At 41.1% G+C, this 27,323-nt stretch overlaps 1 protein-coding gene and 1 pseudogene across 4 annotated transcripts in view; one reads left to right on the forward strand and one right to left on the reverse strand.

The window, feature by feature from the left end:
* The window catches only part of GLRA2 (glycine receptor alpha 2), a 171,740-nt gene that overhangs the window by 27,206 nt on the left and 117,211 nt on the right, over nt 1-27,323 (reverse strand). For all 4 annotated transcript variants that reach the window (XM_039873647.1, XM_039873657.1, XM_039873640.1 and 1 more), the window contains one exon: nt 10,815-10,964. In XM_039873647.1, coding sequence (XP_039729581.1) covers nt 10,815-10,964 — 150 coding nt within the window. The remainder of the gene's footprint in view (nt 1-10,814; nt 10,965-27,323) is intronic.
* LOC120611853 (uncharacterized) lies at nt 22,994-23,112 on the forward strand (annotated as a pseudogene).

The raw sequence follows: 27,323 nt of genomic DNA on the forward strand, positions 1-27,323 counted from the left end.
ACATTCTCTCTATTCAATTAGTACGTACCCTATTTGGCTTTCTTAAATTTTTTTAAAAAATCATTTAATTTCTTGCTACCTCTCAGGTCCCCCTCATTTCTGGTTTTTATTCCGGCCAGAACTCTTTTTCCTGCCTCCTGTCCTGCTCTGTTTGAAGCCCTCTGCGCTGCACCCACCTGGATTGATTACTTTTTTCCATAATGCAAATTTGAGCATGACACCCCTCCATTTAAAGTCCCTTAGTTGTCTCCCATTGCCTTGAAAAGGAAGTCTGGCCTTCTTAGCGTGCGGCGGAGCCTTTCTTTGCCCAGCTCTCCAGCCTCCTGTGTTGTTACTCAGTTCTGAGGAGCCAGGTGTTGGCCTGGTGCTTGTCTTAGTTGGCTTTTTCTAAAAGGCTCTGGGGCACCAGTAGAGGAACGAGAAAGTGAGGCGGGGAAGGAAAACGTCCACTCAAGGTACATTGGTAAGCAGGTTACGGTGCGGGCACCTCGGGCTAAGTCCCACTGGGAGCCAGTACGGAGCATGCCTCAGAAGGACAGGGAAGCTGGAATATCTATCCAGAGTCCCCAACTGTTATTGGTGGAGGGCCGTGCTAGGGTAAATCCTCAGTATTTTCAGCTTGCCTTTAAAGTTCGAGCATGCTTCTGGGGCCTGAGTAAGACACCCTCCTCCTCACACCAAGGCATAGCGGAGCTTGTGGCAGGAAGCTATCATTGTATATAGAAACAGCGCCTTGGTGACATGGGTGTGGCACCGACAGTGTTTACCGTAAAGCATGGTCCTTCCGGTGTGTTCCCATAGCACTATTCCTATGGCCTCTATCACAGTGCATGTCATATGTACCTAGAAAACATGTCTGCTTATTAGTGTATCTCTCTCTGGACTGGGAGCATCCCAAGGGTCGAGTCTGTAGGACTTTGTGAATGGCTTGTAGTAGGTGTGCGATGCATTTACACTGGGTATATGAATGAATGAATCAATAGAGATAGTCTGAAGAGATGAGATTGAGTGTAAGGGAAAGAGAAAATTATGAAAAGACAATCGGAGGCAGAAAACTATAATAGGAAGGAAGGTAGTCAAGAAAGTAGAGATAATGGGAAATAGCCTGAGATGAAAGGAAGAATTGGAGAGACACTAAAAAGACAGGGATTTCATTTGCAGAGCTGCTTCTACAAATCGCTTTGCATCTTGCAAAAGAGAATTACATATAGCAAGCGCTAAAATAACAGTCTGTCATAATACCTAGCAAAATGGAACAAGCTTGGAAGAAAAACACCTTAAAAGTATTTCGGGCCTCTATGTTCCTGACAAGCAACAGCTCTCTACCCTGGTGGTAGAGGGGAATTAAAATACCATGACATTTATTTATTCTTGCTGGCTTTCACAATTATGTCCAAATTCCTAATCCACACTGGTCTGTTAAAGCCTCATGTAAACCCCTCAACCTTTAAGAGAAAAAAAACAAACATGCCTTTGCATTCCCAGGGGAAGCAGTTACAACCTCTTCAGCATTCTGCCTGCTAAGGAAGCAATTGTTACCTTAATTAATGGTCTATGAAATCCCCTTTAAACACCTTGTGCAAACATGTGCCAGAATATGAAAAAAATGCTAAGTGACAAAAGAGAACACACTGTTTCACTGTGTTCTTCTCGAAAGAGAAAATAAAAAGCTGAGATTATGGAGTTTTCTTAACAAAGACAAGAAAAAAGAAATCTGTAGGGATTTCCATTCGAAAAGTATCTTTATAAAGTACTATCTTTTCTGTTTGTTAATCTTTAATGGCTAGTTTCTCAGCATGCACTCACTGGGGTTAATGTCCTTGCCATGACTGCGGACGCACTAGTAGCACAGGTATGAAGTAATTACAGCCCTGTTATTATTAAAAACCATTTTTAGGAGTCCTCTGGACCCTCACTGCACGGAGTGTGGTTCTGTGGACCAGCGGTATCAGCATCACCCGGCACCTACTTGTTGGAAAAGTCCCGCGCTCTGACCTCAGTCAGACTCTCTCGGGCTGAGGCCCAGGAATCTGCGTTTCACCTCGGCCTCCCGGGGATTCTCACATGCACCAAAACTTGAACGTACTGATCTAGAGTAGAAAGATCAAGATGTAGTCCATATACCAGCACCAGTCTGTGAACTCTTCGCTGCTGTCTGCAACTGGACAAATGCGTTTGTTACTGGTTGTTCTCAGTTCCTGCGCTTATGACTGGTCTAACTAGCGAGGATTATTACTTGCATTCTCCCACTTTTAGTAACAAATCCAGTATAAAAATTCCCAGTGGATTCTTTCTAGGATGGATGAAATCATTGTTCTCTTTGTTAAACACTGTCCTACTACTTTCCCTTTTTCTTTAATGCTAAACATCATTGGTTGCACCCACTGAACCACATACGTTTAGGTGTTAATCCTAACAGTAAGCTTTCATTACGACTCTTCACACCACTGTACTTACCTACATACAGGCATCTTCATCTCCCAGAATCTGGATGTTAATTTGGAGTCTGAGCCTGATATTTCCTAGATGTTGGCCCTGCCTACTTCATGCATGAAACTACGGATAGCATCATAGATCTTGGGTAGAGCGTGTGGTGTGTGGAGCCACGTGACTTATGTCTTTAATAAATGAAGCCAATCAGATTTAGTTTACCTTCATCCTCGAGTGTGCATATGAATAAATCAAAATTTCAAAGACAGACTACTGGATAGAATTTGCCTTTTTCTAATGTAAGGGTAAGACAATTGGCCATCGCCCAGTGGACTCCACCTATATGTGAATTATGCAGGAATCGACTCTGATTGACATTAGCAAAACAAAGTTCTCTCCTGGCTCAGTGGGTGGATGTTTGCCAGGGAGACAGTTCGCACATGAGAAACAAAATAATTAAGACAGTTTCATATTGAGAAGTGTAGCCTAACATTGTTCTAAACCAGGGTTTTCTCCACGGTAGCACTGTCAGCATTTAGGGCTGGATAATTCCTTGCCGTGGGGACTGTCCTGTGCATTTAGGATGTTTAGCAGCATTCCTGGCTTCTATCCTTTAGGTGCCAGTAGCACCCCTCCCTTATATGTGACTGCTAAATATATCTTGCCACACATCACTTGAGAGACCAAATCGCCCAGGTTGACAAGCACTGCTCCAAGCCTTTGGAGAGAAAGTAAAAAAGGTGAGAGGCCTTAAGTAAGATTCGTGAAGGTTGACTCTCCTTTGATTATAGTTCAGCGGGTTCCTCATTTGCTTAAATTTGTTTGGTTGATTAGGCTTAGTGGCAGACACATCTGCATTCCAACAGCCTTCTTTCAAAGTCGGTTTATATTCCATTTGGGTTGGAAGGGTCTTAATGGGTTCTCTGCCTTTGGGAAAAGTGCACTAGTACTTGAGATGTAGATTAGCCACAGCCAGAATCCATGGGAGGTAAAATGGAAGAATTCAGCTTGCCCGTAATTCTTTCCACTTCTCGTGTTTAGACACTATAGAGTAAATGCGTGGATTCGTTATTTTAATCCCATGATTATAAAAATAGCTGTACATGGGTCACATCTTACTGTGCAGTCTAATTTCCCTTTGTAGAAGAAAGAGGAGTGAAATGGAGGGGGTACCTAGGGAGCCTATTGCAGCTATTCTAAGGTACTTGATTTTAATTTGTGGAACACGTTTCCCAATAGATTGAGTGAAAGCTTTATGACCCAGAGTCTGCTACAGACCTTTGTGGGGAGAAAGCGGATATTACCATGAGCTATCACTAAACAAAGCCCGCCATGTACTAGGGCCCATTTTATAAGCTTTACACATGGGGCTCATTTTATTCTCACCACAGTCATATGAAGTGAATACTGTTAATTCCATTTAACACATGAGAAAACTGAGGAACAGAGGATTTTTTTAAAGTAACCTGCCAAGGTCACAGAACTGGTAGATTATGGAGCCTCCATTTGAATGTTTGCAACTTAACCTATCACTTTAGGAGGCAAAGACCTCCAGTCCAAAAATTCAAGCCATCACCGAAATCAATCTCAGACAAGGTTGCTCTGAGACCATAACATGAGAAGCGACGAAGCCACGTCATGATTTTGTCTAAGCACAAGCAAAAACAAGATCACTGTGCCATCCACAAAATACTAAACACCTTTCTCTTGGTTAAAATGAGTGACTGCTGCTTCTTCACCAATTATAGTTTTACTGTCACTCTATCTTGTCTGCTCTCCTATAGATGAGATGTACTGAGATACCCAGTTGTAGAATTTCTCCCTCTTTCTGACAGCACCCAATCCAGAGTAAAGCCCTGCTTCCTGAGGCTTTCCTCTCTAACCACTCCGCTGACAGACTCCCCATCCCCGGCTCCATCATGCTATATATGCTCCCTCTGTTGCAAAGAGGAGTAAACCCAACTTGTTTAACTACGGGCTTGTTCCTGGTGGCCTTTGGCTGAAGAGCATCGACACCAATTTGTCAGTGTTACAAAGCTAAAAGAGGTAACCGATTTTCTAAATTAGTTTCAAAAAGATTAATACTATCTAGAAAATGGGCCAAATCCAATGAGGTGAAAATTTACAGGAATAAATACAAAGTCCTTTCTTTAGAAAAACCTAAGCACATAATCAAGAGGCAATAACTTGATATCTGTTCATATTAATAACAGGGAAAAAAGACTTGGGAAGTTAACTGGCGTCAGCTCGGTCAAAATGAGCGATCGCGGAATCTGAGTCCTTAAGAGCGCTGCTATAATTTAATGCTCTGCCAAAAAGTGCAGATAAAGAGAGAGGATATCGTTGCTCTTCTGCGTTATGTGTTGATCATATTCTTTCAAATTCTGTGACTCATACTTCAAGATACTGAGACCGTAAGCCATATCAATGGAAGGACTAGGTCTGTTTATCTCAGAAGATGGAAAGACGTGCCAGCTCACCATCCTGAAATGTTTGTGAGATGTCTCCAGGAAGAGAGGGGAAGACTTTCAGCCCTAAGGAGGAGGAGTGCCAGTCCTACTGGGGACATTCCAGGACCCCATGGGTTTAATTAAGCCACTCCCAGGTGACTGTTTGCTCTGGGTCCTTGTCTTACGCCCTTTATCAGTGGGGCCTGGTGTCCCCTTGGAATGGGAAGATCTAAGGCCCTTGAATTGTTGCAGAAGAAATAGTGCAAGGCTTCTGGATTTCCTGAGTGGGAGACAAGGGCTTCTTCTAAGTTGCTCCCCTCCGGGGGCATCGCTCGTTGGAGTTCGAGGCTAAAGCCTGGACAAAAAGAAAGTAGTTCATTGTCCTCATAGGTTTATTTCCTTCCAGTATGTCCATGGGGTAGATGATGGGTTGAAAGCAGGAGGAATCAGATATCAGTAGTGTCTTAAATATCTCCCAATACTATTTCAATTTTCTATTCTTTTGTAAACTATGTACAACAAATGGGTAGAAATGACACATGTTATGAAAAGGAACAAATTGGGTACCATGTGTACTTGAAAGAGTGGGAGTATTTCAGCCCAGTGTAGGATCAGGAAATTATCTTTTGAGGAATTAGCAATTTACCTAAGACTTAAAGGGTAGATAAAGGAGGGGAAAGGGAGAGAGAAATCACACACAAGAAAATGAGTTCTGAATTTTGACTTTCCCAAGTTATTGCCATCCGAGATATTTTGGTCAGGCTCTCCCTTTCTTTATCCTGTTTTCTATCAGGTGAAGAGGCCCCGTATTTTCTTGCTGGAGAGGTTGAAGTCTAAACGGTATGTCAATATCATTCCTTTTTAAAGGTAGCTTATTATTAGGTGGCCTAAAAGCCATCACCATGTTCTCAAGACACCACACTTTCTGTGTCGTCACTGAAAATAACGAAGGGCTGTGTGGACAACTGGAAACATCTGAAATCGGGCACAATGCCAGAAATCCGATGCAGTGTGGCCAGATATAAAAAGGAGAGAGAGAGAGATGGATGTGAGGCTTTAAATTTATGGTGGGGAAGTTGTTATAATCATCACATGGTGAGAAAACTTCTTACTGGAGCCAAGGAGATAACATAAAAATAGGATTTTACCGCATAGACCTGGGGCATCAGCTTCTAATAAACTGGGGTTGACCCACCCATAGGGATTTACAAGTTCTGTCCGTGAAGATCTGGACTTGCTTGTTCCTGAGTAACTGCTCTGATAAAACTGACGGTGGCTGCTTCTCGAGATGTAGAAAAGATAAAGCAAGTATCCAGGTTGCAAATTGCGTGGCCCCTCCTTGAAAGTGACCCCATTTCATAATTTGATTGTTCAGTAAATACCAGGCTTTCTTCCTATGCCAGTAAGTGAAATCTGAGGAGTTTTCTCAATGTCTTGCTTGAATAAATCTTAACCTCAATGTCACTTTGGGAAATGATCTGCTCTTGGTTTTTCTAATACCTTCTAAACAATCAGCTTGTATTGTATGGTGGAGGTCAGTTTCCCAGTGGAAAAATAAAGAGATGACTTTTTTTTACTGGAAATATTGAACCTTTTAAAAAGTTTTTTTTTTTTTAAACTCAGGCTCCAACCTATTAGGGTGTGTGAATATTTAGTGGTTCATGACTAGCTGGGCCAGAACTAGGGCAAGGTGAGTGAGGCCTCCGGTGCAAAATTTAAGGGGGTGTCAAAACCTCAGTACTTTAAAAATTCATTGTTAATGCAAAAAATCCATGGCGAACAAAATATCGATTTTAAATAAAAACAGAGCCTGACCCTACACTGTGTGACTTACGTCACTTGCCTCACCCTAATTCCATCCTTGATGATCAGCATTAAAAAAAAAAAATAGAAAATATTAGAGTGTAATAGAGACGTGTGTGTGTGTGTAAGAGAGAGAGAAGAGGAGAGAAGGAGAGATAATGGATCATAATGTAAAATATAAAACTTGAACTTAGCAGCAGCAGTTAAGGTCAGGGACACTAGAGCCAGACTGCCTATATGTGTGACTTTGGGCATTTGACTTAATTTCTCTTTGCTTTAGTTTCCTTCTCCGTAAGATGGAGTTAAGAACACTGACTCCATTATTGGTAGGATGACCACTTAATTTACCCAAACAAGGACAATTTTGATAGTGGAAAGCGGCACTAACAGAAAATACAGCTTTATAATGTTAATTATTGCTAAATAAGAAAGCATTATCAAGCAATAAAACAGTTACAGAATTATATCATGCAAAAAATAACAAAATGATGTAGTCATAACCAAACATTTAAATGTTCTAAAGCAAGACTGCTCAGCTTCTATTTTGCTTGTTTCATGTTCACTGAACCTATGATTTTGTCATGTCTTTCACTGGCTCTGCCAAGTGGTGGCCCAGTGGCTTCATGGATTTTGCATGCCATGTCGTGGCTCAAAAGTGGTCATACCGCGACAGAAACGGGATGTAGAAAGTGGAAGTCAACCAAACCTACCGCAGTATATTTTAATGCTATTATTAATAAGAGTTTTGTTTAAAATGGATAATCCAGAACAAATGTTAAATCGCACAAGGAATCAGAAAAAGAGGCAAAACCAGGACTTCCCATGGTAAGCTGGGCTGTATGATCACACCGTGAACAGTTGTTGTGGGGGTTAAATCAGTTACTGTATGGGAAGTGCCTGGAATAGCTCCTGGTATATAGTAAGCACTCAAGCAGTGTTAGCTCTTGTTACCAGTTTTTTTTTTTTTCTTAGCATGGTTCAGACCCAGAAAACTTGAAAAATGCTGCCTTAGAAAGATGCCATTTCCTAAGGGACAGATCATTGGAAATGTCTCCTGCTCTTTTTTCAAAATTCAATTGTCAATGACAATAACAGCCTTGACTGCAAAGGTCAAGCCTAATTCGTTTTGTTCCCCACCTCCCCGTCCAGTTTTAACTTCGTTAATTAAACTTTGTACTTCATATAGCCATTTTGAGATGCACAAACTCAAGGACATCTTATGAAACATGTAAGCTCGGATTTCTCAAAAATTTTTTTAAAGAAAACAAAGCAGTGACTATAATCAACATGAGTATGTAGCTAAGGTTGAATAGAGGAAAAATCGACAGCAGGGTAGTCCAGGAATTTGCAGGCCAAGGACAGGGTCAGTTCTCCACATGGATACTGAAGACCCTTCAGGAAAGGTGACATTAATAAGAGTGTTGGGTTTACAGTGAAATAGGTGCTAAAGTCAATAGGGGGTGTGGCTAGCAGCTGGTAGATCACAGCAGTGACAAGGGAAATCAGTGACGAAGTTGAATAACCAGAACTTCCGAGGCTCCAAAGGAGCTGGGTTTGAGGAGGGAGGAAAGCAAGATAGTTGGGGCATCTCAGTGAGGAGCAGAGAGGACACCTGAGGTGGCTGCTAGTGGTGCGCATTAAAGGGAGACTCTTTAGAGGTGCCACATATGTCTGATTACTCGCCAGCTCTACTGGCATGTCTCATAGGCATCTAAATTTAACAGCATCAATATGACTTTTGAGTTCTACCTCAGATCTGCTTCTGTTACAATAGTCTCTACCTTAAATAGTAACACTGCCTACCCGGTTGCTTAAGCCAAAAAATCTGAGCCATATTCAACTTTTCCTCACCTTCCCACATTAAATGCATCAGCATGACCTACTGGTTTTACCTCCAAAGAATTAACCACTATAGTGTAAGTTTCATCAAGGGATTGTGTTTTGTCCTGTTCAACATGTATTCTAAGGATGCAGACAGTGACTGGCATATAGTAGGAAGCAAATATTTGTGGAATGAATGAATCTTAAATCGGACCACTTCGCTCTATTCCCATGACCAGTACCATGGTCTAAGCCACCAACATCTCTCACCTATATTTCTACAGTAGCCTCCTAACCGATCTCACTGGACCCCACAGACTATCCACACCATAGCCTGATATTTGCTATGTTGAAATTAACTGGTGAATTAAAAGAAATTTGGGGGGGGAGGATTTTAATTGGAATAAAATCTGTTCCTTTATACTGGTCTGCAAAGTCCTAGATGAACTGAAATTAGCTATTCCTTCCACCTCTTTTCTACTACTTTGTCTTTCTCATCCATTACCACCTGTTCTAATGCTCAGATTTCTCCAAACTTTTCATAATAAGACTCACAGGGACCCTTGTGAAAAGTGCTACAGTAATTCGCAATGATCTCCCTGTAAACTGATTCATGAAGCTTGGGGTGGAACACAAGAATCTATACTTTTAACAAGCAATCCAGGTGATTCTTATGATAAGATTAGATACAGGTAAAGCCTGAGAATCCTACCCACAGCATTCCAATTATTCAGAATTGAGAAGTAAAAAGAAACCCATTTTCTGTTTCTGGTCTAGGAGAGTATGGATGCAGTCTGTGGCCACCTAGTATGCTAAGCCAGGGAATTCTGGGAAGACGATTTATATGCTGAAATACCCTCACATTCTAGTAAGATTACCTGGGTGGCACAAGTGACCTCAAACTTGTGCCACTTTGTGCTAGATTCCCGTGGAAAAGGTTGCAGAAATGTTTATCACCATCAGGGAGGAGAAAATTGAGAAAGGCTGGCTATTCAACCGTGTATAGCAGAGAGAATGTGAGTGTCAGTTTCCTCAGGCTGTGGCAGGATAAAATGTTCCTGAGAGGTAGGGAAGAGGAGACAGGGTAGGCAGCAGGGTACCACCCCAGGGTAAGTGCAGGAGATGTTTTGTAGATGTAGTCAGGACTCAGCTTATACACATATAAGCTTCTAGTGTAAGCAGCATCTAAATTACAACAAATGTGTAGCTTTACATCTAGGTATCTGGATGCATCAAGCTTCACAGCGACACATTTTTGTTTCTGCTCTGAGAGGGTAGCATATAACTCTGGCCCTACTAGCAGGTTTAATTTATCGGATTGGGGCAGGGGAGATTTTGATAACTATTTCTTATCTCCCGTATATACAATTTTAACTTCAGTTTTCTGGTGATATTGTTACAGGCACTAGTATTCTCCATATCAAAGGGCGTGTTTTTCTCCCAGAGTCTGAAACTGAAAACAAGGGCAAGACTGGTTTCCTATAAGGAACTGGCTTATAAGGCAGCAGTGCTTCTCAAACATGTTCACACACTGGAATCACCTGCGGGGCTTCAGGAATACTCCTGTGCTCCATCAGGAGACTGGGACTTAATTGATGTGGGGTGTGGTCACAGTTTGGGACTTTCGAAAAATCCCCAGGGTATTCTAATGTGCAGGCACATTTGGGAACTACTGAACTGAAGATTTTGAGCCATGTATTTCATACCTCTAACCTGTGGAGAATGAAAAGCTTGGGTTTCTGCATTAAAGTTTAGGTCGAGACAGATCCATCTGATTGGACCTATCAAGTTGTGATCAACATGGGTAGGAACCTTATTAACATAATGCGAGAGCAATTGATGAAAAAGTTAAAACAGTTGCATATACAAAGTCACACACACAAATTATCAAAGTTCAAAACAATAGGATTTTAAAGCAGTTTTGTCAGATTGAGTATATATCTCTAATTAGAGTTGCCAGATAAAGCACAGGGCTCCCAGTTAAATTTGAATTTTACATAAACAATGAATAATTTATTAATATAAATATGTCCCATGCACTATTTGGGACATACATATACTAAATACTATTTATTGTTTATCTGAAATTCAAGTTGAACTGCATGCCCTGTACTTTTATTTTCTAAGTGTGACAACCCTGCTCCAATTTTAAAGGACTAACCTGAGCAGTAATTCAGTATGGTAGAATGGATCAGGACAAAAATTAACCTTAGCTTCTTGTTCATTATGTGTTCTTCTGTTTTCTGAATGACATTGCCTGGTTAACCTCCTCAAGCTCTACCTGTCTATCTGCACCGAGGGTCACTGTACCTTATTCTGCCTCTTCTGTCTTCTCCGGAGCCGCAGGAACTCCTTGTGTTGCCTGGAGACGAAGTTTACCGCTGCATATTCCAGTAGAGCGGCAAACACAAACAGAAGGCACACTGCCATCCAGATGTCAATCGCTTTGACATAGGAGACCTGAGAGAGGAGGAGAGAGTTGCCATGAAACTGGTGGGGAGGCCAGGTCCCGAATGTGACGAGCAGCGGAATAACTTCCTTTGCAGATTGTAGGCAGAGCAGTGAAGGCTACACCCACTCCCCTACCCCCACCCCTCACCCCCCACCGCGCTCACTGCCCTGCGCCCTGTTCCATTCTCTCTCAGAGTAGCCCACCTGCTCCAGTAGCTTCACCCCTGAAAACAGCTCCAAAGATGACAACAAAAATTTCCTTAATGAAAACAGTTTTTTCTCGAGGTAAAATGGAGTGGACACTATTTTTGAAACTGCTCATCTTTTTATATTTTTTCATAACATTTAAAAACTAATATAATTAAGAGAATTCCACAACTTGGATGAGAAATAAACTATGTATGGTCTTGGGCCCTTCAAAAACCAATTTGGAATTTTCATCAGGCTATCGATCCTAACTAGCGTGAAAAACACATTTCATAAGTAGTTTTAAACTCTTACAATTCAAGAATATTCAGCAACAACAAAGAAGGATATTCGGCCCAAATAAAATATCAGAGCTCTCACCTTGGGAGGGTATCTAGTTAAAAAGGAAACTTTTATAACCCTTCAGTGGTTGGTTGAGTACTTAGTACATCTTATAATTTGATAAAGCAGATTCTGAAAGCAAATACTTTTTACTCGGAGTAGAAAGTATACCTCATCTCACTCAACTTCCAATTATTTTTTAATATATGAGGGGGAATTATTACACGAAGCTGTACTATATTGGACCCCAAACAGCTGGCAGTTTGGTCCTTATCAAACTGCCAGCTGAATGTGTGCTCTCTAGTCCTAATTTTTAAATAGTTACCTATTTTTTTTGATAGCTGACACTGAGTGCTTGCCAAATATTTTAACCATTTTATGTATATTTTCTAACCAACACAACAACTGTATTACCCCCATTTTCTGGTGAGGAAACCAGGATACAGAGGGGGTAAATTATTACGCAAGGTCACAAAGGTGTAATAAGTGGCAGAGCTAAAGTGGGAATCGGAACCTAGTCTAACTAGTGGATTTCCCTTCCGGATACACTCAGATGCACTAGTAGGATTATACAGTTTGTATCTTGCATTTCCCTTTGACCTTTATAGGGAGCATTTCCTGCGTCTTTTACCTTTCTTCTAAATTATGCTGTTCAATGCCTGCATAATGGTCCATATTGTGATCAGTCAGTCAATTATAAGACATTTAGGTGATATTTAGTTTTATTTTTGCTACTGTAAATTTTGGGGCTATGAACATTCTTCTCCCCAAATATTTTATTGTATCTATGACTATTTATTAAATCAATTTCTAGACTGGGATTGTAATAAATGATATGAAAATAGGCTCTTGACTTAGAAAGGTAGTAGCAGCACAGAGGATATAGAAGCTGATTCTAGAATGAGATGCTCCAATAAGAAACACTGCTGTGTTCCTGATGGTCTCTATAACTTTGTCAAGTTGTTTAAGCTCCCTCTGGCCCCCGTTCTCATCTGTGTACAGAGCAATAATAGTACTTGTCTTATAGAGTTATGTGGGTAAAATCACTTAATATGTACAAAGTGTTTAGAATAGTACCTGGCACAGAATAAGCGCTATATAAGTGTTTGCAATTATTTGACTACATAAAGGGTGTGATTTTGTTAATGGAGAAATTTTGGAAGAGACACAAAAATCAAGAAAAAAATCACCCTAATATATTCCAATTATTATTTTTAAGACTACCGACTTCCTTACACTATTTGTCTCAATCAGAACTACTTGTCAGTCCCACATAAGTTGTGACAAAGTGGTCCAGCACTTTGTCATCTTCAACACTGTGAATTATAACTCTTCCTACCTGGTATGCTATTCTCATTCTTTCTGATTGACAGACACTTCAGAATCATTCAGAACTTGGCTCAGATACCAGCTCCCCTGGGAAGCCTCCCTAATCTTGCTTTTCTCCCATCTGGGTTAGGGGCCATTTTTTTTTGCTCCCTTATCAATTTCTGTTGAACCCATCTGCTATTCCTTCTTAGTCCACCAGCTTCCCTGACCCCATCACTAGACTGAAAGCTGCTGCTGCTTTTTTTTTTAGACAGACCCTATTGCTCTTTGTATCACCAGCACAGTATCTGGCAGATAGTAAGCATTAGATAGTGGGACCAACGGATAAATGATTGAATGATGGGAGGAAGGAAATAGCTGGTCATGGTTCCATTTTTGTGCTTCAGTTTCAGCAGTCCTACACTATATAACATTATCCACAATTGCATATATTTGATATAGAGTGGACTATTAATGCATTTTGAATCTATCAGCATACCTAGCATTCCTGGAATGTTTTTTTTTCCTTAATAAGCAATAATTTGTCTTATATTTGCTCTTCTGGAACAATCCTATTGTAATAATAGAACATTACCAATCACAGCAATCTCAGTTATATATTATTCAGATGGGCCATAAATGTTTTAAGACCCAATAATGAAAGGAATTTGTCAATGCCTGAGATATGACCATACCAAGAGCTAAGTCCAATAGAGCTGTCATTCCTCCCTTCCTGGTGTTTACGGCATTCAGTAATTTGTAAACCATTTCCTCATCTCTTTCTGGCCATCAGCAGGCCAAGCACGTATTTGGCTTTTCTTATAGCTGCTCATAAATGAATCCTTTCAGTCTCTTAATCATTTTGGTTGGTCTCTGAGTTTCCTCCAAATCACGAACATCTTTCCAGCATTGAAGTGCTAGTATTAAATGCATTATTCACATGGATTTAGAGGGTGTTGTGAGACATCTATTACATATGGTGTGATGTCCCTCGGTGCTGGTCTCTCAGGATTGAAAATGTCTTTTTGTTGCTTTTACCCAGCTCTGATGTCAGATCCTCAATCTTTGGCTGCTAATCCTTAGATGTTTTTAGCTCACATCTTCCCCTGTCACATTCTTTTTATGATTCTTGGGCTTACATAATCCCTTCTTAAACTGCTTTACTACAATCTTGCAAAATAGTTTTCAGAGGTAATTAAGCTCTCAAAATGCTATTATGATTCACTGAGTTCCAGGAATATTTAATTTAGAAAAATAAACATCGAGGGCCTACTATGTGGAAGGCACTGTATTAGGTGCTGGTGGGAGATGGGACAGAAGAAATAAGGATAATGGAAATGCACACCGATTCTTCCTAAGACTTTCCAGATTTCACTCCAGGAAACCCCATTCACACTGTGCTCCAGAAGTGTCAGTGAGCAGCAAATTATGGCCTGTGGGTCAAATCTGACCCACCACATGTTTTATGAATACAGGTTTAATGGAACACATCCATACTTATTGGTTTACATATTATCTATAGCTGCTTTTGCATTAAAATGGAACAACTGAGTAGTTGCGACAGAGACCATATGTCCTGCAAAGCCTAAAGTACTTACAATGTGGCCCTTTACAGAAAACATTTGCCAAGTCTTGACCTAAACTTTAGTGTTATCTGGGTTTGTCCTGGGGTTGCACACCCGAGAGTCCCCTCTTGATACTTGAGAAACCTATGGTCTACTGAGGGAGACAGTCAAGTGAACTGACAGATACAAGGTGGATGGTTCCACGTGCCAAAGTAGAGGAAAGATCAAAAGGCCGATGGGAAATGGGGAGGTTGATATTAACAGGGAAAATCAGAAGAGGCTTCATTTCTGGGTTGCATGGCATTTGACTTAGGGCTTGAGGAAGGCCAGGACTTTGATGAGTGGAAGAAGGTATAAAAGCAAAGTGATAAAGAGAGGAGAGGGTAGGTGGGCTTGGGGATGTTTAACAACCCAGTGCTCAGGACATGCTGGGTACCTGGGAAGTGCTCGATGAGGTGTGGACCGATGGACTGGGCCAGCACATTGAATGCTGGGCAGAAGAGTTTGGGTTTCAGAGTGCTTGTAAAGATAAGCTAATGATAGTATTGAGGTGGGATATAGATGTGTAAATCACCTTCTAATAATCCTGATTTTCTTTGTCTCCAAAAGCAGCCATTTTATCAAAAGCAGATATTCTCCCTCCTTATAGAAATTTACCTGCCTTCTTCTTGCCACTTTCAACTCTACGCAGGTCCAGTGCTCTTCTAAGCTTTCAGCAACATCAGGAATCCTTTCCTGATCTTCTTCATCTGTTTGTTATTTGTGTTCCTCGAACTCTTTTCTCTTCAATTTTCACTCTTTATGTTCTCAATGAATTCATCCATTGCTATAGTTTCCTTCTATTCGTGTGTGTGTGTGTGTCTGTGTGTGTGTCCTGTAGCAGAGATTGGCCAAGTTCCCATGAATTCCATTTCCTCTTCCTGGGATAACAGTAAAGTAGATTTTCCACTTCGGTTGGATCCCCAGTGGAATATGAGCAGAAGTAATATAAGCCACTCAGGGCCTCTAAAATCTCCCATGAGGTTCTCAGGACTTAACCTTTCTTTAGCCACCTTGAATGTCACCCATTTAAGATGGCAATGCTCTACAATGGAAGGAACCGGAATCCCTAAAAGACTCAGGGTCATGCACTCCACAGTGGAGTGTAATGTGAATGAGAAATAAACTTAGATTAAGCCACGGAGATTTCAGGATTTTGTGTTTCCAACACTCCCAAATTCACCACTCAGGACTGACCTCTCACCAGCATTCCTGTGCTAATTCTGAGATGTCTAGTTAGCATTTGCACAATCAAACTCATTAAATGTCCCTCCTTCCCATTCATCTCATTCGAACCTCTCTTTCCACTAGCAACTCTAGTTTTACCATTGGTTTTTTCCTTGCCTTTGTCTCTGATATCCGATCTGTTGCCAAAATTCACCATTTCTTTCTGCAAAGCACCCTTGGGTTTACTCTTTTGTCTCCATTCCAGAGAAGTCACTACAGCTCTGACCATCAACACTTAATACCTGATTATCGTAACAACTCCCTAACTGATCCCTGTATATTCAGTTCCTCCGGTGGCACTTTATCCTTTTGCTTCTGCAAGACGGAATTTAAAACACCAATTTTATTTTGCAACACACCAGCTTAAGAACTACTTTGGCTACCTATTACAGGCTCTGTTGTCCAAGATCTCACACAGCATGTGTCCACTCAGTTATTGAATCTTATTCCACTCTTTCCTAACACAAACCTTATACTATGTTTAAGCAGTTCTACTTACTCCTGAGCAAGCCAAGTCCATTCCTACTGAAAATCCCAGTGGTTCTCTAATAGATGCGATTTCACACCCCAGGGGACATTTTGCAATGTCTGGAGATATTTTTGGTTTTCACAACCAGGGGAAGGTGCTACTGGCATCTAGTAGGTTGAGGTCGGGGATGTTGCTAAACATCCAGTAATGCACAGGACAGTGCCTCAATGAAGAGTTATTCCGCCCCAGATGTCAATCATTCTGAGGTTGATAAATTCCGAGATAGAGAAAGCACCGCTCTCCTCTACCCCCAACCCAGGCTTCAGTGTTCACTCTAGTGGTTCTCATTTGGGGGGTGATGTTGCTCTGAGAGGACATTTGCAATGTCAAGATAGTTTTGGTTGTCCCAACTGAGGTGTGGGGTTTTGCTGCTGGCTTCTAGTGGGTAGAGGCAGGGATACTGCTAAACTCCAATAATGCATAAGACAGCTCCCATGACGAAGAATTATCCAAGCCCCAAACGTTAACTGTGTTAAGGCTGAGAATTCTGGTCTACACTCTTTCAGCATAGAAATTCTTCCTGCCTTTTCTATACCTGTTTATTTCCAGAGAATTCCTCAAGGAGTAGCTCAAATTCTATCTCCAGAGTGATGCTTTCTCTGCCTATTCTAGCCTACAGTGATCTTACCCACCTTTAGAATTTGTAATGCACTTATAGTTAGGATCATACAGTTTAGTGTTTGCTTCATACATGCATGTTTTATACTCCCAACTAAAGTACAGGATACGTGGAGAATAAAGACCCAGTGATGTCTTTTGTATCTATGCCACCGAGGACAAGACTTGGTACTTACAGTAAGTGCCTCATAGTTTCTGTTGATTGATGCATTATTCAAGCCACATATAAATTTAAATTCTTTTCATAGTCACTGCTTTATATGAAGGCTCAGCTACTCCCTCCCCCCCACTCCCTAAAAAGAAAGAAAGAAAACTAAAAAGAAAAAAAAATTAACTTAGGTCTTTTAAAGCTGATGCTATCCAGATTACTCCTGATTTATTTTCACTAAGGAAAAGAAGAATGCTTATTATTTTCATGACTTTACAATTCATGCAGTTTACAAACATATCTGGTAAAAAAGTAGAGACAGTCAAGTGATTTAGGTTTTTGTGGCACTAAATAAATGTTTAACCGATATTTGAATAGATCAATTTAGTGGAGTCCATTGCTTGGTTGTTTTGGCATCACGTTGACATTTCCATTAATATTCTTTCAACATTGTCTTGGCATTTTTTTAAAAAAAAACTTTTGGCACGTTTTCTTGAGTCGATTTTTTAATTATATACTCAGAACAGTTTCAAAATGGAAAATCAAGGCATGAATGTACTCACTTTAATCTTATAATATGTTTTGTCTATATTCAAAAACTGCACCATTATCTGTGTCAAGAAGCCAGTTCATGGGTTGAGCCATTTTCTATCTTCTTCTTCGTTTTTAACTTCCCTATGGGTTGGGCCATTTTTAACCTGGTGTTTATTCCCAGCACAGAAGAGTAGATCATCATCGTATGAGAATTGCCTGCCTGACCTTACACCTTCGATGCCCTCTCCATTCCTCATGGGCAAGGCACTCCAAAGTGACAATGCGCCAACTAAAATATATCCACATTCCCAGCCCCTAGGCCGACCTGAGAGAGCTGTGACATTCCTTCAATAGCTGATCAGGGAAGATTGGTTATGAATATGTATAGAGGGGAGAAGTTCTCTGTAGTGGAGAAAAATTACAAATGACTGTGATCAACCAAGTATTTTTAAGTAGGAAAATGACAAAATGGAATTTATAGGGCAATATCAAAATACTAAGATATTTTTCTGTCTTTGGGTGGAATGATCTCTCACACCCACTTGCTCGAATCAATGTTTAATTATTTGCACACTATGCGTGTAAACCATTACTACACTAGAATAGAAGCCTTTCTGCTCTGTACAGTACAATTTCTTTTGATCTAATTTAGAAGGAAATTTTCAATTAACCCTGATTAACGCAGCTGTTGCAATGAAAGATACCTTCTGGTCATAATAGCCTGACTTGTGCTTCCGTTACATGGAACAGAAGACTTTGGTAGCTCCAATCACCATTTTTTGAGCAGAGAAAAATAAATATTAAATGCATGTCTAAATCTTACACAGCTAGTAATCAACAAAGGTAGAAGTGAGAATTCTGTCTTTGATTTGTCTATTTCGCCTCTTACCTACATTCAGTCACTGTAAAAATATCAGAAAAAAATATAGATAGTCTAATTAATTCTGATGCCAAAGATTCATGGTGTTGTACAATTTTATCTTTACGATTCCAAGTTGCCAGTTTTATTGCCTAATTAAAGAGCTCACATCTGCTGTTTAATGCCAGGAAATTCAGATGTCCTTGGCAGAGAGAGAGACAGACAGACACAGAGACAGAGACAGAGACAGCACTGACTACCTGGCCTATTCCAGTGTCACCACCCCTAGTACATTTTCTCTCCATGTCTTATACTCTTGTTAGGTTCTGAGTAGAGTTGAGTAAACACAGTTCTTAAGAAGGTGCTGTTTGCAGAAGCAGCCATTGGGTGGCAGTGCTTCCAAGCTTGGTATCTGCAGGAGACTGCTAGTTACAAATGGTGCTCCTTAGATCACAAAACTTTCATCAGGATGGGACCTGAGCAACCTTCGGGGGCCACTTAATTCATTGTGTGTTGGGTGGCACACAAACCTAATTAGTCAATGTTATCTTGAAAATGGAATGTTTCTCTCCATTATGGTGGTCAGGAACCTTCAAAGTAGCCTGCCAAAGCACAGTATCCACGTGAGTTTTATGAGTGGACAAATGAGAGAAAGATAGAACTGCCAGCCCCAGAATACCTGAGGAATACTTGGTGATATTCACCATTAGAGGTACCAGAGGAATAATATTCAGAAAGGTACCCCCAAGTGTCAGTCTTCTGCAAATATAGGCATAAGTGGGAGGGACCAGGGTGAGGCGGGAGTGGCATCTGGAAGAAGGGAAGGAAGCCAGGCTGGTGGGCATCTTCTCGCCTGTGCTTGTGTCTGCCATGTCTCACCACATTCTCAGCTGGTGGGCAGGAATACTGATCTCTAGTCTACTTTCTGTAGCTGTAACTTCAGTGACAAAACAAGTCAATGTATTGCTTCTCAAACAAGAGCAGGAATGAGGAAAGAGTAGGAGTCAGGAGCAAATTGCCCAATAGTGTAAAAATGATCCCAGTGAAGAAAGGAGCCGATTGGATCATCTCAGTTGGAAAGACAACCATAGGCTTTAGGGAATAATGGAATGATGCTCCACTTAGTGGAGATTTGTGTAGTCAGTGCGTGCGCATCTGCGTGCATATGTGTGTGAAGTAGAGGAGAATTTGGGGGAAATATGAAGATGTGAAAGAAAGGAAGGAAATGAATAGCTTTGGAGCCAGGCCAATTTGGATTTGAATCCTAGCGGAAGGGCCAGTGAACTTGGGAAAATTACTTAACCTTTTGGACTCTCAGTCTCTTCATACTGAAGTAGGGCCCAAGGATTTCAGTGACCTGGGATTGTTGAAAGATTGAATAAGACACTTTATGTAAATCTTAACACTCTTTTGGCAGATTGTAGACACTCAGTCACATTGGTTTGCCCGGGATGAGCCTTTGAAGACATTGCATAATTCAAAACTTGCATAATTCAAGGCAGTTTTCCCTCGAGGAAAAAATGTAAAGTAGAATTTGTTGTATTTCATGTTCTGTGCATGCATTAAGACTTTATTAGTATTTTTATATTGCCCTATTTCAAATTCACAAAAGTTAAGTTCACATGAAATGGAACCTCATTTTTGAGAGTACCCGTTTGTCAAAAACAAAACAAAAAACGAACCACCACCACCATCAACAAAGCTTGAACAACACATCTCTATGAGTTTTCTCCATTATAAATATACGAAAACTGAGTTTACCCATTACCTTTACCAAGAAAGAGTGGTCGAGCTGCTGTTCACATCTGCTATGCCTTCCTGCCACACTGTGCTCTCCGGCTCACTGAGTCTTGTGGGAACCTCCCTCTCTGGGGAGTGAGTCACAATTACTCAGACCGTGGTTTCACTAGATGACAGCATCTGATGCAAGAGGTGAGAAACTGCATGTGGTGGGGTGGGCAAGTAAGAAACAGCAGCGCAGTCACACCTGTAGCCAAGGAGCGGCTATGAAAGTGAATGTTTAAAGATGAGAGCTAACCACACTGTTCATTTACTTTCTCAGTCAGCAGTAAGTGCTGTTTCCATTTCTTTATTTTTATTTACTCTCTCGCCCACCCCACATTCAAATTTTCTGCTTGTGAGCAAGGAAGAAGAGGAGGGAAGTTTAATAAAAACAGTTCAGTCTTGTTTTTTGGACTTGTTTTTTGGCTGAGTGAAAGGCTTTGGAATGGTGGATAGGGTTTATTGTGATGACAAAAGTTTTCCTTTGCTTTCCATCTGGGGTTCCCCAGAGAGGGGACTTAATGGGAGGGGGAGGGGGAAAAGCTGAGGAGTCTCTACGTCCCAGACTGGGTTTACTGGCTTATGGTTTCCAAGTTGGCTTTGTTCCCTAGAGTAGGTTGAGGAGGCCAGATCAGGAAGGCAGCACTGGCCAAACCTCTCACCTCAGCCCTTTCTGAAACTTAGAGTGAGCGGGCATGCCAGCGTTGAGTGAGGGTGTGCAGGCTACTCATCGTCCTGCAGCTGTCACGATGGTATGTCCTGATGCAGGCCTGGTTCTGAGAGAATCAGTAGCCGAGATAGCTGGGGAATGGGTGATTCTGGGCCACAAAATAGCGGCAGCCTTCAGAAGCCCAGTTCAGTGATAGAGAAGCCATTCTTCAAGAACACTTCGAATCCTGTGATGACTCCAGGGTACAAAGGGGCTTCTCCACGTGCTGAGCTTCCCCACTCTGCACCTGAAGCCTCCGAGCACTAGTGTGCTACATCCTGGGGATGAGGACAAAGAGAATGGTACTTTTTTTTTTTGAGGTGGAAGCCAAAGTATTTCATAACTGAGAATATAGTGTGAGATATTAATTTCATCGAATGGCAGCATCAGCGGTAGCCAAGAAGCTGTACCACTCAGCCCCCGGCCTATGGCCTGGTTTGATATCAACTTTGTACTTCAACGTGAGCTCATATCGAAGGTAGCAGGTTGATGAGGATGTCTCAATGGGGCTACCTTGACAGAAACCTTGCCTTCTTGGCACAAGATCCTGGCCACTCAAGCCTGGTGCATATTGACCTACGCTCTTGAAGGTAATCAGCAACCTACTGTTTCACACCATCCAAAGCGAAGCTACGATGGAAGAATTCCAGGTCCCCATCATGTTCCGGGTTATATGTGGGGAGGAGGAAACAAGAAAAGGAGCTACATACAGGTCAATCAGACTGGGAGTTAATGTGGTCCAAAAGCCTCTGGCTGGGTGGGTGATCTCACTTTTTGTTACTGTAAATTACCAAAGATCTGGCCTGCACTGTGACCATTTCCTGTAGCTGAGCAGCATTTTGATGTGTCAGCTCCATGCCTTTCTCCTCACCACAAAAACCAGAAGCGCAAATCCCCCACTAATAATTACATACTTATTTGCAATACATATTAGCCTGCAGGAGTCCGTTACTAATTAAAAAGAAATCCTACAGCCTCTTGAATAAAATGACACAAATAGATGTGCAAGCTATTTGAAGAAATAAAGGCCATGCCATCTGGAGTCATTATTATATTTCAACATGGAAGTATACAGACTGCTAAAGAAGATAAATCGTAAATGTGAAAAGATTTTGGTTGGGCTCATTGAACACATCAGTTTCTAATATATCAGTTGCATATATCTGCTTCACAGAGTTTAGATCAATCTCAGTGCCTTGGCGGAAATCAATCCTTTAGGATTATATAAGGCAGCAGGGCTGTGACGGAGAGAGCTGTGAGAAGACACCAGGGTCGTGGGTCTTGGCTTTGACACTGGCTAACTTGGCAGATGTGGGCACAACATTTCTCCTTTCTGGGCCTCAGGTTCCTTCTCGAAAATATAAAAGGGTTCTGCTATTTTATGATTCTGTGACTCTGGGAAAGAGAAGGTGATGAGAAAGGAAACTAAGTCAATGGCAGGATGGGGTCTCGATCTCAAGGTGATTAGAGTGGTGAATCTTGGCAGTAGCCTTGCCCCTGGGTGCCAGGCAGAACTTGACTAAAATGATGAATTCCTTGCTTAGAAACACATTTATTGATGAGAAATATTTGCATGTGTAAGACTGTGTAACAGATGTGTTGAATTCCCTGCAAATTGAGTGGAAAAGTGTGTAAATCATCAGGAGCTAACCCTAAGCCCTTGAACAAACCGTCTGCTTTTCTACCTGAGAGATTTTTCTGGCACTTTAATAAGTTTCTCAACTTGTATACAGGGAAGCCTAGAACACTCTCCGGGGCAGCCCTCAGCCACGAAGGGGTGGGAGTTGGTGGATAAAGACCCTACATTCACAGTTACTTGGTGGCACAAGTTGGATGAGAATTATGTGCTGTTTTTCAGATCCCCTCCATGGTAAGCAACTGAGAAATACAGTTCATTGGCTTTTCTCTTTTCCTTGTTTACACTCCACACACTTTCAGTTCATTTTTCAAATGAACTGTCTGCATCCGTGTTACGGGGTCTGCAGTTTACTAAAATAAATGACCCAAACCTAATATCAGATCAGGGAAGCCTGACAGAAAAATGATACCTGACACGTCTTGCACCATTTAGAACCAGGATGGCAAACAAACCACATCTCCTCCTGAAAATTTCCTATTGTTAAAAACCCTATATCTGGCTGGTTTGCATGTCAATAAGTATGGTGAGCCGGCACAGTTCAAAACCCAATCCGCTCTACGGCCATGCCACCCTGAACGAGGCCGATCCCGTCTGATCTTGGAAGCTAAGCAGAGTCGGGCCTGGTTAGTACTTGGATGGGAGACCACCTAGGAAGCCCAGGTGCTGTAGGCATAAAAAAAAAAAACATATATATATATATATTTTATATATATATTCATATATAAAAAATATATGATATATATTCATTTATATAAAAATATATATATATTCATTTATATATATATATATAAACGAAAAACAAAAACCAATCCGACAAAGCAACTATGAAATCAGTTTGGGATCTATATTACCCATTTAATTTAACATCCCTCACTTCTCTTTCTACTCTTTAGCTGGTTTTAAATTGATGAAATTAGAATTACGTAGCTATAAGAAAAGTCAGTATTTCCTATCTACTATGATGCAAGAATTATTCAGCATATACCAACCTTCCCGGCATCAGGTAAATAACCAGAGCACCTTATTTGCAGAACCATCATATAAATAATCTGTTCCATGCTATATATGAAGTTTGTTAGGGAAATTGAGTAACAGTTATATTTCGAGCCTATAAGGATGTAGACAATACGAAGGTACAAGTTACTCCTGTTGACAGGACGTCAATTTAAAATGTTAACAGCATTGCACTACAAGATCAGTGCAGACTTAGTTTTAATAGAACATGGTAAGCAGGCTTCTAAAATGGCCTCAGTGATTTTTGCCCATTATTTATACCGTTGACTTATGCCGCTACTCTTGGATCCTCCTCTAGTTGGGCCTTCCTGTGAGCTTGCATTCCCAGCTACACCTTGATTTTGGCCTCCCGAGACACTCCGGAACAGAGGACTCAGTTAGGTCGTGCCTGGATTCCTGATCCACAGAAACTGTGATATTAAAATGTCTTTTAAGCCACTAAGTTTGAGGATGTTGGTGGGTAATTTATTTTGTAGTAATAAATAACCAGTATATGATGTCTTTAGGAGAGAGAGCGAGCTGAGAGGAGTTGTGTAATTTGGGCCTCACAAATCCAGAGTTTGGTAAGATTTTATGGTTTATTTTTGGACTTTTTAAAGAGATAAGTTTAGTTAAGAAAAATAATAGGTATCCGTGAGGATAACTAAATAGTATAAGAAAATAAGAACCATAATATATTCACTTTTTTAATGAGAATTTATTTTCAGTTATAGTTGTCAGACAATGCTCTATTAGTTGCAGGAGTATAGCCTAGTGATTAGACAACTAAATAACTCACAAAGTGATCACCCTGATAAATATAGTGCCCCTCTGACACCGTACATAGTTATTACAATATTATTGGCTATATTCCTTACTTTCTATGGCTATACTTTCTATCTCCATGACTATTTTGTAACTACCCATTTGTACTTCTTAATCCCTTCCCCCTTTTTCACTGACCTCCTAACCCCTCTATCATCTGGTAATCCTCAAAATGTTCTCTGTATCTACGAGTTTGTTTCTACTTTTTTGTTCATTTATTTTGTTCCTTAGATTCCACAAATACATGCAATCATATGGCATTTGTCTTCCTCTATGTGACTTACTTCACTCAGCACAATACCCTCTAGGTCCATCATACAATATCTTTTTCCATCTCATTACTTTTATTCTCTGTGTCTTTTGATCTGAAGTGAGTCTTTTGTAGGCAGCATTCGGCCACCCTATCTTTTGACTGAAACATTTAATTCTTTTTTATTTGAAGTGCTCGTCGATAGATATGTAGTTATTGCCATTATTTAGACTTTTGATACATATTTTTTTTTCCTTCTTCTTAAAGAAGTCCTCTAACATTTCCTGTAATACTGGCTTGGTGGTGATGAACTTTAGCTTTTTCTTATCTAGCTTTTTTTATCTGTCCTTTGATTCTAAATGATAACTTTGTTGGGTGATCTTGGTCGTAAGTCCTGGGATCTCCTCTCTTTGACTATTTCGTACCAATCCCTTCTGGCTTGCAAAATTTCTGTTGAGAAATCTGCTGCCAGTCTTATGGGAGCAGATTTATGTAGGTAACTAACTGCTTTTCTCTTGCTGCTTTTCAAGGTTCTCTCTTTGTATGTAACCTTTGGCGTTTAAATTATGACGTGTCTTGGTGTGGACCTCTTTGGCTTCGTTTTGCTTGAGACTCTCTGCACTTCCTGGACTTGTATGTCTCTTTCCTTCACTTGATTAGGGAAGTTTTCTGTCATTATTTCTTCAAATAGGTTTCAATTCTTTGCTCTCTCTCTTCTCCTGGTACCCCTATGATGTGAATGTTGTAGACCTGACGTTGTCTCAGAGGCTTCTTAAGCTATTCTCATTCCCAGAGGCTTCTTAAACTATTCTCATTTTTTTTTTTGATTCATTCTTCCTGTCGCTATTCTGATTGGGTGTCCTCCACTACCCCATCCTCTATATATCTGTGAATCAGTCCTCCATTTCATCCACTCTGCTGATTCCCTCTAGTGTACTCTTCATCTCAGGTATTGTATTCTTTATTTCTGACTGGCTCCCTATTACGTTTTCCATCTCTATTTTTGTTATCTTTGTTATTTTTTTAATTCTCTTTGTTAAAGTTCTCACTGAGTTCATCTATACTTACCCTAAGTTCCTTGAGCATCCTTATAACCAGTGTTTCGAACTCTGCATCTGGTAGATCGCTTGTCTCCATCTTGGTGAATTCTTTTTCTGGAGCTTTGTATTGCTTTTTTATGTGTGTCATGTTTCTTTGTCTCCCCATTTTGGCTGCCTCCCTGTGTCTGTTTCTATGTATTAGGTAGGGCTCCTAAGTCTCTCGGTCTTAGTAGAATGACTTTATGTGGTAGGTGTTTAGTCCCTTGGCACAGACCTGGGAGGGGTCCAGATGCAGGCTAAATTCATCCGCAGCCTATGCACCTCCGGGGCCTCCTTATAAGAGTCACCAAGCAATTCACAGATGGCTGCCACTTGTGATGGGCTTATAGGTGCCTCGAGGAGCCAAGTCAGAAACCGAGGCTGGCTGCCACTAGTGCAGGACTTGGGGCTGCTCAGCAAGCTGTAGGAGGCATGCCAAGGCCAGATGCTGCTTCTTTGGGTTATGTGAGCCTTTGAGAGATTTTAGGAAAGTCCGTAGCAGGAGCCAAGACAGCCTGTTTGTATGGAACAAATCACTGTAGGTGGCTTGGATGGGCCTACAAGTTGGGAGAGGCAGAGTCTCAGGGAATCCCCTGGGCGGAGCAACCTGTGTCATCCAGGTTGACGGTGTCTGTGTCTGTAGGCTTGGAGAGGGGAGGGCTCAACAAAGGAGCAATAGCTTCTGCCTGCACCTCTGTCTAGGAGCCAGCTGCTCCTACAGCCCTTGCCCTGAAGCCCAACAGCTCAGCGTCTCCCCGTATGTCCCTGGCACCTGTTGAGCAGCTGCCCAGGCACTGAAGCTCAGAGTGAGCGAGTCTGTCAGCGAGTAAGGCTGGGCACAGACCTTTTAAGAGGAATGCCTGAGAATTCCGCAGCCCTTGTCTCAGCCACAGTCTGTTGGTTTTCAAGTCAGAGGTTGTGGGGACTTCTCTTCTTGGCACTGGAACCCGGGGCTGGAGACGCCTTACTCCTCAGGTGAGGCAGGGTGCTCTGTAGCCAAGATAGCCCTCCCGATTCTTGACCACCATTCGCGGTTGTGGGACAGAGCCATATTGAGTCTCCAACCCACCTACTGTTTTGAGGTGACCTTATTTTAGGGCTTCTGTTCAGCCAGACCTCTGGCACCCCCATGTACTGGTTGCTCTGTAGTGTTGTTATAATTTCGGTGTGGTCACTAGAGGAGGTGTGCACAGCCTCTACCTTCTACGCCATCTCGAATCCCTAATATATTCATTTTTAAGTTACTCATTCAAGTAGGCTCCCTGTTTGAATATGTATTAAGTAGCTATTCAAAATTAATTTACCTATGCTGGAGGACTGGATGGGCACACTACTGCCTATGGGTTAAATCTGTTCTGCTTTCTTCTTTTGTAAATAAAGTTTAATTAGAATGCAGCTATACCCATTCATTTACATGTTGTCTACGCCTCTCTATTCTTTACTTACAATAGTAGAGTTGAGTAGTCGCAACACAGATCTTACAGCCCAGAAAGCCTAATATATTTACTATCTAGCCCTTAACAGAAAAAAAAATTATGAACTCCTGATCTAATCATATATCATAATTCAAGCTAACCATTAACCAAAGTAATCAGAATTAATAAGTGTTCTCTATATTTTGATCAACTTAGAATGTAAAACTGGTAATTTATATTCCAAAGCATTCCATTGTAAGGTGTTTTTATCCCCTGGAATCACTTAAATTATCATCTTAATTTCTTGTTGCCATTGTATAT

The sequence above is a fragment of the Pteropus medius genome, unplaced genomic scaffold (assembly GCF_902729225.1).
Source record: "Pteropus medius unplaced genomic scaffold, Ma_sr-lr_union100, whole genome shotgun sequence".
Lineage (NCBI taxonomy): Eukaryota > Metazoa > Chordata > Mammalia > Chiroptera > Pteropodidae > Pteropus > Pteropus medius.